Source organism: Pseudophryne corroboree, chromosome 1 (assembly GCF_028390025.1).
Source record: "Pseudophryne corroboree isolate aPseCor3 chromosome 1, aPseCor3.hap2, whole genome shotgun sequence".
Classification (NCBI taxonomy): Eukaryota; Metazoa; Chordata; class Amphibia; order Anura; family Myobatrachidae; genus Pseudophryne; species Pseudophryne corroboree.
In genome coordinates, this window is record NC_086444.1 from 871934755 (window position 1) to 871948513 (window position 13759).

General features: G+C 44.1%; 1 protein-coding gene across 1 annotated transcript in view; it reads left to right on the forward strand.

Annotated features, from left to right (window-relative positions):
- The first annotated feature begins 477 nt into the window (after positions 1–477).
- LOC135050014 (low-density lipoprotein receptor-related protein 8-like) overlaps positions 478–13759 on the forward strand; it is a 52863-nt gene continuing 39581 nt past the window's right edge. Inside the window, exons 1-4 of the mRNA XM_063956101.1 lie at positions 478–652; positions 1306–1419; positions 8335–8454; positions 11345–11572. Of these exons, the coding sequence (XP_063812171.1) occupies positions 580–652; positions 1306–1419; positions 8335–8454; positions 11345–11572 (535 nt within the window). The 5' untranslated portion in view covers positions 478–579. The remainder of the gene's footprint in view (positions 653–1305; positions 1420–8334; positions 8455–11344; positions 11573–13759) is intronic.

Genomic DNA, 13759 nt, shown 5'->3' on the forward strand with positions numbered 1-13759 from the left:
ACCTTCCAATGTGCAACAGTTTTCATGAATATCCACCACTGCACTATAAACCTACATAATAAACATATACAGTATATAACAATGTTAGCTAATGCAAAAATAAAACTCACCTACATTTCACAGAGACGTATACTGAAATGAACATGCATTTAGAACTATAAGCAGACCTAAGAACAAAGAAGAATAAGCTCACCAGCATAGACACACATGCAATGCACAGATCATGAATCAATCATGGGTTGTTTGTAAAAGCTTTAAAAAAAAGTCTCCAGTTGGTATGGATAACCAAAAACAAACCCATTATTAAACAGGCAAACACTGAAGCTTATAAAACAGACACATCATACACATATCACATATATGTTGACATGAGCACACCAGATAATAGTCTTTAATTAACCTGGTAAAGATCTACCAGGTGCTTCATATCTTCTGCTAATCATGAAAGGTCAGCAAGATAAATAACAGTCCTATGAGGAGAACAGTTTCTTTTATTGTTCTTAAGGTCAACTTCTTTGTCCCACTCCTAAACACAACCCTTCCACAACATTCCTATGCATATGCTCTTTCTGGAGAAAAATGAGGTGGACATATATGAAGCTGATTTTAGTCTTGTTAGTGTCTGGTTTTATTCCTGGAAAGTTATCAACAGGTTAGTGAAAAAAGAAGAGCTGTGTTCTTGTTTCTCTAAACTAGAGTTAGACTTCTTTTTACTGCTGTCCCCAAATAATCTGTATAACACGGTTCTCTTCCTTGCCTGTGATGCTGAACTATTTTATTGCTCTAAACCTGTTGGAGAGTGTGTATGTGTGTGTGTATATATATATATATATATATATATATATAAATTTATTTCTGTTTAGGCTTATGCTGTCCCTTTTAAACTGGGACACTTGTGAATTACACAAGTACTGTGGCTGGTTTAATTCAAGCCTGCATTTCATCTGGTTTTAATCCGCCACAGAACCTTTGTCTTTCATGAGGGTCCCAGTTTAAATTGATAGTATGATAAACCTATGTATTTGTATGTGTGTGCTAGCTTATGCTTCAAAATCCCTTACAGTTCACCAAGCATGGTTTGTATGTACTGTATATAGATGCATATGTGCTAACATTTAGAACATGGGGTACACTAACCTTTTATGATAGATATATGGTAAAAGGCTACTTATGTTTGGTTATACAGTATAGCATGTTTATGTATGCTAGGATGGTGTGCTGCATGTTCTAAACTTTCAATAATATATATTTAATGAATAGGTTATGATGCCATACATTAATGTGACCACCTGTATTTTCTTCCAGAACCCCCTGCATGCAGTGATATGCAACAGTCTATCTGTAAGGATAAATGCATTCCTATTTCTTGGCTGTGCAATGGAGAGAGGGACTGCCCTGATGGTTCAGATGAACAATGTGGTAAAAGACCTTATATCTACAGTATATGATGTGAATTCCTGTCTACTAATTGCTAAATCAGCCAGGAATAGCAACGTTTTGGCTTTCTTGTATGGGGTATCTCTCAAACATTTATAAACCCAATACAAATGACAGTTTATTTAATGAATCTTGCAGACTTCGCACAAATGCACACACCTGAGAAATGAGAGATCCAATTAAAAATGCATATTTGTGGTACTCGTGGCGAAGGTGTGCACATTTCTACGAAAGCCACCTGGGAGAAGTGCATGAAAAAGTGGGGGGACCTTCCTGTGCCACAATAGTGACAACTTCGTTAGTAGAATCCTATAAAAGGTTGTTAGTGGGCGTAAGGAAAATCATGGATACTCTTAAAAGTTGTCAAATTACTGATTTGTTAATTTGTGGCTATAAAGCAAACATTTAATTACAAAGGAATTAATGGAAAAGAAAAAGTGCTTTTGGGGCAATTTTACATTAAAAAAAAAAAAACTATTGTGGGGGGGGGGGGGAATACTTTAAATTTTGGGTGCATAAAAAAGTTGATTTTGGGGTAGTTTGTACTCCAATAATGACATGTAGTTATTGTCCCAGGAAATGACATCGACAAGATGTATAAAAATCTTGTCTGCCAACGCGCACTCCACCCTCCGTCGATGCGCCCCTCAGCTTATGCGCTGTGTTGGCCAGCTGCGCTGCACATGTGAGGAATTTTGCGAGATCCCTTGCACAGTCCGGAGCTGGCAGCTGCCACAGCCAGGGACCGCCATGTCCCTGCTGTGGAAATAGGGCATAACCACCTGCAGTTGTCAAAATAGACAGCTGCAGGTGTCGGAACTGTCAGCATATATTGCCTCCTCATATCAACTTACTATCTATTACATAGCAGCGCCGATATGGACAGGGACGCTATGCGCCCCTGTCACTGTGCCAGCACGCATAACGTGCGATGATACTGCTCCCCCATAACGGAGGGTAATACATTTCTCTGACGTCCTAGTGGATGCTGGGAACTCCGTAAGGACCATGGGGAATAGCGGCTCCGCAGGAGACTGGGCACAAAAGTAAAGCTTTAGGACTACCTGGTGTGCACTGGCTCCTCCCCCTATGACCCTCCTCCAAGCCTCAGTTAGATTTTTGTGCCCGACCGAGCAGGGTGCAATCTAGGGGGCTCTCCTGAGCTTCTTAGAAAGTTAGTTTTAGGTTTCTTATTTTCAGTGAGACCTGCTGGCAACAGGCTCACTGCATCGAGGGACTAAGGGGAGAAGAAGCGAACCTGCCTGCTTGCAGCCAGCTTGGGCTTCTTAGGCTACTGGACACCATTAGCTCCAGAGGGACCGAACACAGGCCCAGCCTCGGAGTCCGGTCCCAGAGCCGCGCCGCCGGCCCCCTTACAGAGCCAGAAGCAAGAAGAGGTCCGGAAAATCGGCGGCAGAAGACATCAGTCTTCAACAAGGTAGCGCACTGCAGCTGTGCACCATTGCTCCTCAGGCACACTTCACACTCCGGTCACTGAGGGTGCAGGGCGCTAGGGGGGGGCGCCCTGAGCAGCAATAAAAACACCTTGGCTGGCGAAAATACATCACATATAACCCCCAGGGCTATATGGATGTATTTTAACCCCTGCCAGAATACAGCAAAACGCGGGAGAAAAGTCCGCCGAGAAGGGGCGGAGCCTATCTCCTCAGCACACTGGCGCCATTTTCCATCACAGCTCCGCTGGAAGGACGTCTCCCTGACTCTCCCCTGCAGTCCTGCACTACAGAAAAGGGTAAAAAAGAGAGGGGGGGCACTTATTGGCGCAGTTTGATGATATCAGCAGCTATAAGGGGAAAACACATTATATAGTGGTATCCCTATATATATATATATATATATATATATATATATATATATATATATATATATATATATATATATATATATATATATATATATAGCGCTCTGGCGTGTGCTGGCATACTCTCCCTCTGTCTCCCCAAAGGGCTAGTGGGGTCCTGTCCTCTATCAGAGCATTACCTGTGTGTGTGCTGTGTGTCGGTACGATTGTGTCGACATGTTTGAGGAGGAAAATGATGTGGAGGCGGAGCAATTGCCTGTAATAGAGATGTCACCCCCTAGGGAGTCGACACCTGAGTGGATGGGCTTATGGAAGGACTTACGTGACAGTGTCAGCTCTTTACAAAAGACGGTTGATGACATGAGGCAGCCGGCTACTCAGCTTGTGCCTGTCCAGGCGTCTCAAAGGCCATCAGGGGCTCTAAAACGCCCGTTACCTCAGATGGCAGACACAGATGCCGACACGGATACTGACTCCAGTGTCGACGATGAAGAGACGAATGTGACTTCCAGTAGGGCCACACGTTACATGATTGAGGCAATGAAAAATGTTTTACATATTTCTGATAATACAAGTACCACTAAAAATGGTATTATGTTTGGTGAGAAAAAACTGCCTGTAGTTTTTCCTGCATCTGAGGAATTAAATGAAGTGTGTGATGAAGCGTGGGTTTCCCCCGATAAAAAACTGATTCCTAAAAGGTTATTGGCATCATACCCTTTCCCGCCAGAGGATAGGGCACGTTGGGAAACACCCCCTAGGGTGGATAAAGCGCTCACACGCTTGTCTAAACAGGTGGCACTAGCCTCTCCTGAGACGGCCGCCCTTAAGGAACCTGCTGACAGAAAGCAGGAGAATATCCTAAAATGTATATACACTCACACGGGAGTTATACTGCGACCAGCAATCGCCTCAGCCTGGATGTGCAGTGCTGGGGGTGGCTTGGTCGGATTCCCTGACGGACAATATTGATACCCTAGACAGGGACAGTATATTACTGACTATAGAGCATTTGAAAGATGCATTTCTATATATGCGTGATGCACAGAGGGATATCTGCCGACTGGCATCAAGAGTAAGTGCGCTGTCCATTTCTGCCAGAAGAGGGTTATGGACGCGGCAGTGGTCAGGTGATGCGGATTCCAAAAGGCATATGGAAGTATTGCCTTATAAAGGGGAGGAGTTATTTGGGGTAGGTCTATCACAGAACTGTCACTATCAGTTTCAGACGCTGCCGTTTGGATTGTCCACGGCACCCCGGGTCTTTACCAAAGTAATGGCCGAAATGATGATACTCCTTCGAAGGAAGGGAGTTTTAGTTATCCCTTACTTGGACGATCTCCTGATAAGGGCAAGATCCAGGGAACAGTTGGAAGTCGGGGTAGCACTATCTCAGGTAGTGTTGCGGCAGCACAGTTGGATTCTCAATATTCCAAAATCGCAGCTGATCCCGACGACGCGTCTTCTATTCCTAGGGATGATCCTGGACACAGTCCAGAAAAAGGTGTTTCTCCCGGAGGAGAAAGCCAGGGAGTTATCAGAGCTAGTCAGAAACCTCCTAAAACCAGGCCAAGTCTCAGTGCATCAATGCACAAGGGTCCTGGGAAAAATGGTGGCTTCCTACGAAGCAATCCCATTCGGCAGATTCCACGCAAGAACTTTCCAGTGGGACCTGCTGGACAAATGGTCCGGATCGCATCTTCAGATGCATCAGCGGATAACCCTGTCACCAAAGACAACGGTGTCTCTCCTGTGGTGGTTACAGAGTGCTCATCTTCTAGAGGGCCGCAGATTCGGCATTCAGGACTGGGTCCTGGTGACCACGGATGCCAGCCTGCGAGGCTGGGGAGCAGTCACACAGGGAAGGAATTTCCAGGGCTTGTGGTCAAGCCTGGAGACATCACTTCACATAAATATCCTGGAGCTAAGGGCCATTTACAATGCTCTAAGCCTAGCAAGACCGCTGCTTCAAGGTCAGCCGGTGCTGATCCAGTCGGACAACATCACGGCAGTCGCCCACGTAAACAGACAGGGCGGCACAAGAAGCAGGAGGACAATGGCAGAAGCTGCAAGGATTCTTCGCTGAGCGGAAAATCATGTGATAGCACTGTCAGCAGTGTTCATTCCGGGAGTGGACAAGTGGGAAGCAGACTTCCTCAGCAGGCACGACCTCCACCCGGGAGAGTGGGGACTTCACCCAGAAGTCTTCCACATGATTGTAAACCGTTGGGAAAAACCAAAGGTGGACATGATGGCGTCCCGCCTCAACAAAAAACTGGACAGGTATTGCGCCAGGTCAAGGGACCCTCAAGCAATAGCTGTGGACGCTCTGGTAACACCGTGGGTGTACCAGTCGGTGTATGTGTTCCCTCCTCTGCCTCTCATACCCAAGGTACTGAGAATTATAAGACGGAGAGGAGTAAGAACTATACTCGTGGCTCCGGATTGGCCAAGAAGGACTTGGTACCCGGAACTTCAAGAGATGCTCAGAGGACCCGTGGCCTCTACCTCTAAGAAGGTACCTGCTCCAGCAAGGACCCTGTCTGTTCCAAGACTTACCGCGGCTGCGTTTGACGGCATGGCGGTTGAACGCCGGATCCTGAAGGAAAAAAGGCATTCCAGATGAAGTCATCCCTACTTTGATTAAAGCCAGAAGGGATGTAACCGCAAAGCATTATCATCGCATTTGGCGTAAATATGTTGCGTGGTGCGAGGCCAGGAAGGCCCCTACAGAGGAATTTCAACTGGGTCGATTCCTGCATTTCCTGCAAACAGAAGTGTCTATGGGCCTAAAATTGGGGTCCATTAAGGTTCAAATTTCGGCCCTGTCGATTTTCTTCCAGAAAGAACTGGCTTCAGTTCCTGAAGTTCAGACTTTTGTCAAGGGGGTACTGCATATACAGCCTCCTTTTGTGCCTCCAGTGGCACCTTGGGATCTCAATGTAGTTTTGGGGTTCCTAAAATCACATTGGTTTGAACCACTCACCACTGTGGACTTAAAATATCTCACATGGAAAGTGGTAATGCTGTTGGCCTTGGCTTCGGCCAGGCGTGTGTCAGAATTGGCGGCTTTATCCTATAAAAGCCCTTACCTGATTTTTCATACGGACCGGGCAGAGCTGAGGACTCGTCCTCAATTTCTCCCTAAGGTGGTTTCAGCGTTTCACCTGAACCAGCCTATTGTGGTACCTGCGGCTACTAGGGACTTGCAGGACTCCAAGTTGCTGGACGTAGTCAGGGCCCTGAAAATATATGTTTCCAGGACGGCTGGAGTCAGAAAATCTGACTCGCTGTTTATCCTGTATGCACCCAACAAGCTGGGTGCTCCTGCTTCTAAGCAGACTATTGCTCGTTGGATTTGTAGTACAATTCAGCTTGCACATTCTGTGGCAGGCCTGCCACAGCCAAAATCTGTAAAAGCTCATTCCACAAGGAAGGTGGGCTCATCTTGGGCGGCTGCCCGAGGGGTCTCGGCTTTACAACTTTGCCGAGCAGCTACTTGGTCAGGGGCAAACACGTTTGCTAAATTCTACAAATTTGATACCCTGGCTGAGGAGGACCTGGAGTTCTCTCATTCGGTGCTGCAGAGTCATCTGCACTCTCCCGCCCGTTTGGGAGCTTTGGTATAATCCCCATGGTCCTTACGGAGTTCCCAGCATCCACTAGGACGTCAGAGAAAATAAGAATTTACTTACCGATAATTCTATTTCTCGTAGTCCGTAGTGGATGCTGGGCGCCCATCCCAAGTGCGGATTGTCTGCAATACTTGTACATAGTTATTGTTAACTAAATCGGGTTATTGTTGTTGTGAGCCATCTATTCAGAGGCTCCTCTATTATCATGCTGTTAACTGGGTTCATATCACAAGTTGTACGGTGTGATTGGTGTGGCTGGTATGAGTCTTACCCGGGATTCATGAATCCTTCCTTATTGTGTACGCTCGTCCGGGCACAGTATCCTAACTGAGGCTTGGAGGAGGGTCATAGGGGGAGGAGCCAGTGCACACCAGGTAGTCCTAAAGCTTTACTTTTGTGCCCAGTCTCCTGCGGAGCCGCTATTCCCCATGGTCCTTACGGAGTTCCCAGCATCCACTACGGACTACGAGAAATAGAATTATCGGTAAGTAAATTCTTATTTTTACCCCTAAGTTCAAACATAAGCAAAGTATGGACAACTACTGTAAGTGACACTTGGGTATACTATATGTATGAAGCAGTAATAAGTGGAGAAGTAGTCAGTAGAGAAGTGTTCCATGGCAGCCAATTAGCTGATGTGTATAGAATATGCATGATAAATGGTTACTTCTAAGCGGACTGGTTGCCATGGCACACGTATCCACTCTTATCACTGCTTCATATATCTACCCCAATGTTCATTTACATCTACTTGAAGTCTAAAAGTGGAGATAAATGAATATTGAAATTGTAAATATTTAAGTGACCGTTTGATATAAAAAAAGTAACTAGTTAACAAGATATGTAACTGTACATATATCTTGAATATGGTTCTTGAAAATAGTAGTCTACAGGAACTGATCCTCTAGATACTTATGAAAGGCAAAAATAGTAAGGGGTCATTTAATTTGTAGCAAGCCAAATAGCTTTGATTATACACAGAATTCCCAGCCCTTTTTGTTTACAGCCCCCTACAGTAAGTCTGGATTGGTGGATATGTTGCAGACACTCCCTAAAAAAAAACAAAAAAAACCTTTAGTTCTATTAAATTCCAAGGGATCTGTAGGCTTTTTTTTATGCTGACACAGTGCGCAGTCTGGAACATGCTACTTAAAGGAGGTGGTGAGGCCCACACAGGGTTTCCCCTGCATGCCTATGAGGAGTAACTTTAAATTTCATGTAGTGTCTGATGCGTGATGGAACATGGGTATGTACTGTATAGTTTACTATAGCTGCCTTTTTTTTTTTTTTTTTTTTACACATCTGGCTAGACTGATGTGTGAACACAATTGGTTGGACTAATGATTATTACACCTGTAGCCCAAGATAAGGTATGTGTAGGGGGCAGGGTGGGGTCTTCAGATTTTGGACCACTGATGTTCTGAACCATTTTCTCTACAGTTGTAGCATGCCGTGGAGATAACAATGCATGGCAATGTGACAATGGAAAGTGTATTTCTGAAAGCTGGAAGTGTGATGGGGTCAGTGACTGTCTAGATGGCTCAGATGAAGCAGACTGTGGTAAGCATATAACCATTCACTATTGTGTGTTGTGTGTAGTTTTTTTTTTTTTTTTTGTCTTCCCCCTTCAAAATAAAAAATCTACCTTTAAAATTATGGTGGACATGTCAAACGCCTTTCTTAATTTTACACTGAGAAATAGATTTCTCTGCAAGCTTTGCTAAAGAAATGGTGATCTACTGGTACACTGTACCACGGGTGTCGCACGGTATGCCGGCGCTCGGGCTCCCGGCGGCCAGCATACCGGCGCCAGGAGCCCGACCGCCGGCATACCGGCAGCGTGGCGAGCGCAAAGGAGCCCCTTGCGGGCTCGCTGCGCTCGCCACGCTGCAGGCGCGCTACGTGCGCCACACTATTTTATTCTCCCTCCGGGGGGTCGTGGACCCCCACGAGGGAGAATAGTTGTCGGTATGCCGGGTGTCGGGATTCCGGCGCCGGTATACTGTGCGCCGGGATCCTGACATTCGGCATACAGAAGACCACCCTGTACCACTAAAACTAAACTGGAAAGGGGGCTTTTTTTTTTTTTTTTTTTTTTCCCTCTACGTAAAAATCCTCAAACCTACAGTCAACTCCAGAATTATTGGCAAGCATGGGCTAAAACAATAAAATAAGATGCATAAAATTCAAGTGTTCCTCAAAATCTTTAGGTGAAATTGCTATCCATTTATGTAACAGGCTCTGATGTTCTACAACAGAATATAAATAAAACAAAAGTAATTTACTGTACATCAGCATGCATAGAACTCCAGTCTCTTGGAACTTCATTGTCGGCTCTGGCAGTTTCCGCTTTCCCTGGAATAGAATTATAAGGTTGCACACATCAAAATCAACACTTGGGTGTTTACTTAATTCAGCAGTTTTCAAAATGGTGAAGCGGAGCTCATCCCTACTAACTATGGAGTCCCCGGTCTTTCCTTACCTTATCAATGCAACACTTGTCTTACATTGTGAGTTTCAGCAGTAAACAGGACTTTGTACCATTGTAGTCCCCATTCTCTTAAGTGTTCCAGGCTAGCACTAGAGGCTGCAATGTGGAGAATTGAGAAGACACAAAAAGGATGTCATGGTGTAGTGACAAGATGGCAACGTAAAAGTCATCTCAGGGAGAAGTCCATGCTGTCTATCATACAGTATGGTCCTGATGCCTACATATTTTCAAATTTGTTCCACATGCAGTAGTCCACAAAAATGAGAGATCCGGCAGACATGTAAGAAATACTTGTTAATGTGGTGGTAAAGAAGTGTTTTGTATGTTTTTTTTCTTTCTCCCCTCTTTATTTATCTTTAAATCTAGCTCTCACCTCTCCCCTTCAAGAATGTATTGACTTAGTCCTGCAGATAGTTGCTTGTTGGTTTCTTGAAAGTTCTTGTCTTTGTACTTTTCATTCACCTTCTGTCAGTCATTTCCTCTCCATAGAGTTCCTCTGCCCAAGTCTGCACTCTGGGAGTCATACTAGATTCTGCCCTCTTTTGCTCCTGACATTGTCCCTTTCCTAATCTTGCTTCTGACACCTCTGTAGTATTTCCAGTATCTCTCTCCTTTATCCAGTGTAACCTATTCCTCTGGCCTGCTGAACACCCCACTCCAGTCTATCCTTAACTCCTGCCTTGTTTTGCTCTCATCCCTTTTCCTCTGCTGTTAATATTTCCGTGATGCAGTCTCATGTGGGGCCAGAGGGTTAGGCGCTAGTGGGTGGGTTAGGGTTTATAGATATTCTCACTGCCAGAAGCGCCACACAATGAACCGGTTAGTACCAGGACTGCTGAACCAGGTAAATCACCATTAGACCAACAGGAACTTTTTGTCAACATTATAATCATTTCCTCAGTGTCTACATGAAGGTCTACAAAATATACCACATCCAGGCTTTCCCTTGGCTCCCTATCTACTACAAGTTCAAGTTACTTGCACTTAAAAAGCCCTCAACCACTCTTCTCCTTGCATGTTTTGCCACTCTTCCACATACTGTACACTCCATCTCGGCCACTCCTCTCTACAGTGACTACCTCCTCACCCATTTGGAAGAGCAGAGCACTTTCACTTTCTCTATGGAATAATTTAATTTACAGACTGAAATTATGTCTATGTAAAATTGTGAACTCGTCTTATAGTTTGCACACTTTTTTGTTTTTTCCTAGCCTTATATACAGTGATGTGAAACCCTTGTAGTACCCTGCAATTTTACAAGGCTGATGGGGATTGTTCCTCATTTATGGACATTCTACTCTCCAGAATCGTTCCTGTACTCGTTAATTAGATATACAGTAGCTGGGGAAAGGTAGATTACCTGCAGTTGTCTAATGCCAGTGATAATCAGTGGTATCTGCTGCCAGCAGTGTCCTTTAGTAAATAGCAGAAAACATTAACTAGTTTAGGGTGATCTCCTTTTGATGATAAAATCATCGAGTCTAGAATGTTTCCTCATGTTGAGCACATAATACAAGTGATTTCAGAGGGCAGACAGCAAGAATTTGTGTTGATGGATGCTTGGGCAACTTGATCCCCATCAATCCTATTCTCGCTTGAAACGAGAAAGAGGTTGGTCTTGCAAGAGCCATTACCAACCATTTTGGGATGGCCGTTCTCAATAGATTGCAGAAAATCTTTTAGTATAACCATTTTTGCTCTATAATTAAATATCAGTGTTGGCAATGTTTCTACTCTTCCACTGCTGCAGCATAACTAGAGATTTAATTAGTTTGAAACACAGTAGTAATTGTATGCACTCACTGTTGTATGGAAACTTGTTTTGAGGGGGGAAAAAAATCTCCACTTAATGTTTCCTTACATTGGTTAATACATCCCCTCTATTCAGTGGTATGTTAAGCTTGAGTGTCTGTGTACTGGATGTGTCTATGGTGCTGCTCACTTCTCTTCACCGGTTAGCTTGTGCAGGTAACAAAAAGCAGTGCCCCAATAAAGGTGAATGCATTGATCTATGGGAAGTATGTGATGGCCACAATGACTGTGAAGATGGGTCAGATGAGCAGAACTGTTCAACAAGAAGCTGTATGCCACATCATCTACAATGCAAGAATAAATTATGCATTATGGAATCCTGGAAATGTGATGGAATAAATAACTGTGGCGATGGGTCTGATGAAGAGCAGTGTGGTTGGTATTTTTCTGCCTATTCCATAGTCTTTGTTAAATTTTACTGGTCTTGGGTTCATAATCTTCCAGCATATATGTGTATTTATAAAAAAAACTTCTCTCTCTCTCTCTCTCTCTCTCTCTCTCTCTCTCTCTCTCTCTCTCTCTCTCTCTCTCTCTCTCTCTCTCTCTCTCTCTCTCTCTCTCTCTCTCTCTCTCTCTCTCTCTCTCTCTCTCTCTCTCTCTCTCTCTCTCTCTCCTCCCCCCCCTCCGGCACTCGGCTCAGCCCCTGCTATGGGGCTGACTTGCTCAGGTGCCCTCCTCCAGGGGTAAAACCCTTTGCATAGCACCAAAAGATAATGATGAGGCGGCACTCAGAGTCTTGTGAAATAACAACAAACTGTAATGGTGCAGAATCCACGTTTCGGGGTTTCCCCCTTCGTCAGGATAAGTGCAATACAAACAACAGTGAGTTTAAATACAACTTACCCCCTCCTACAGTTCATACCCAGAGCCGGCCTTAGGCATAGGCAAACTAGGCAATTGCCTAGGGCATCTGGTATGCCTAGGGGCACAAGCAGCTTCTGCTGATTAAAATGATATGTGGGATGCCTATATTCTGTGTAGCATTTCGTATGCAGATACAGCCACAGTTGCACACAGTATATAGACATGCCACATATAATTTTAATCAGCAGATGCTGCTTGTGCATCCTAGCCACATAGCAATGCAAATAAGATGCATTTTCATAAAAAATAGGCACCCAACGTTAGCAGAGCTGCCAGTTGACTCATGTCAGGAACTATGTGTATAAGGGCATTAATAATATGTAACATATGTGTAAGGGGCACTATGTGTGTTATTAAGTGTATAAGGGCACTAACAATGTGCGGCATATGTGTAAGGGAAATTATGTGCATAAGGGCATTAATAAGGGTTGGCATAATGTGTAAGGCACATTATGTTTATAAGGACATTAATAATGTGTGTCATATGTGTAAGGGGCATTACTGTGTGTTATTATGTGTATAAATGCATTACCAATGTGTGGCATTATGTGTATAAGGTGTTCTACTGTGTGGCGTAATGTATAGAAAGGGCACTAATGTGTGGTTTAATGTGAATAAAGAGCAATATGGTGTGGTGTAAGGTGAATAAGGAGCAATATGGTGTGGGGTAATGAGAATAAAGAGCAATATGGTGTGGTGTAATGTGAATAAGGAGCAATTCAGTATGATATGTGAATGAGGGACACTACTGTGAGGAGTAACATATATAAGGTAAAGTGGTACTACTGTGTTATGTAATGTGAATAAGGGACACTATCACATGATAAATTGAGAATAAAGTTGCACTACTGTGAGGCATAATTTGAATTGGGGGTACTATTGTGTGGCCATGCCCCTTGCCAGCAAAAACACATACCTTTTTGGGCTGTGCGCCAAATGTGCACACTGTTCTTATTTAAATTACAGGGGGTAGGAAAAAAGAAAAGGACTGCTATGGGTGGGGGTTGATGGTTCTGGGAAAGGGGTGCAGGTTCAAGGGCGGAACTAGCGGTGGTGCTAGGGGGCACCAGTCAAAATCTTGCCTAGGGCATTAAATTGGTTAGGGCCGGCTCTGTTCATACCCTTCTGTCCGGTGTCGCTTGCCGCGCCGTCCCGGGCCTCAGACTGACGTCACCGTAGTCTCACCGGAAGTGACGCGTCGGCGCCGGGAGGCGCGTCCATAGCAACCCAGCCTAGAGTCTACAACATAAAACCATGGATACCATTGTAAACAAACACCATGAATACTGCATAATACAACACGGCTTAAAACAAATCAGTGCATAATTTATCATACATTATTAAAACATTTGTGGGTGTTAAAATATCAAGTGCTTCCCAAAAAAAACACGAGCATTTTTCAGTGTATACCAACAATATAACATGCTGTATATAAAAAAAAAAGACCTAAAAATAAACTATCAAACCCCTGTTTGTTCCCAAGGTGCCTTAATTCCCACTACAAGCTACTCTTTTCTAACATATATTGGTCACCTATTACTATGTCAACTTAAATCCCTTTCCTCAGTTTTACTGTCCAAGTCTAAATAAACTCAAATAATAAGTCCCTATATGTAACCTAAGGACCACTCCTACTGGAATTCTTTGTGATCAGGACCTAAATAAAATTGATGAGGCCTAAACTATCATTTAGACCTG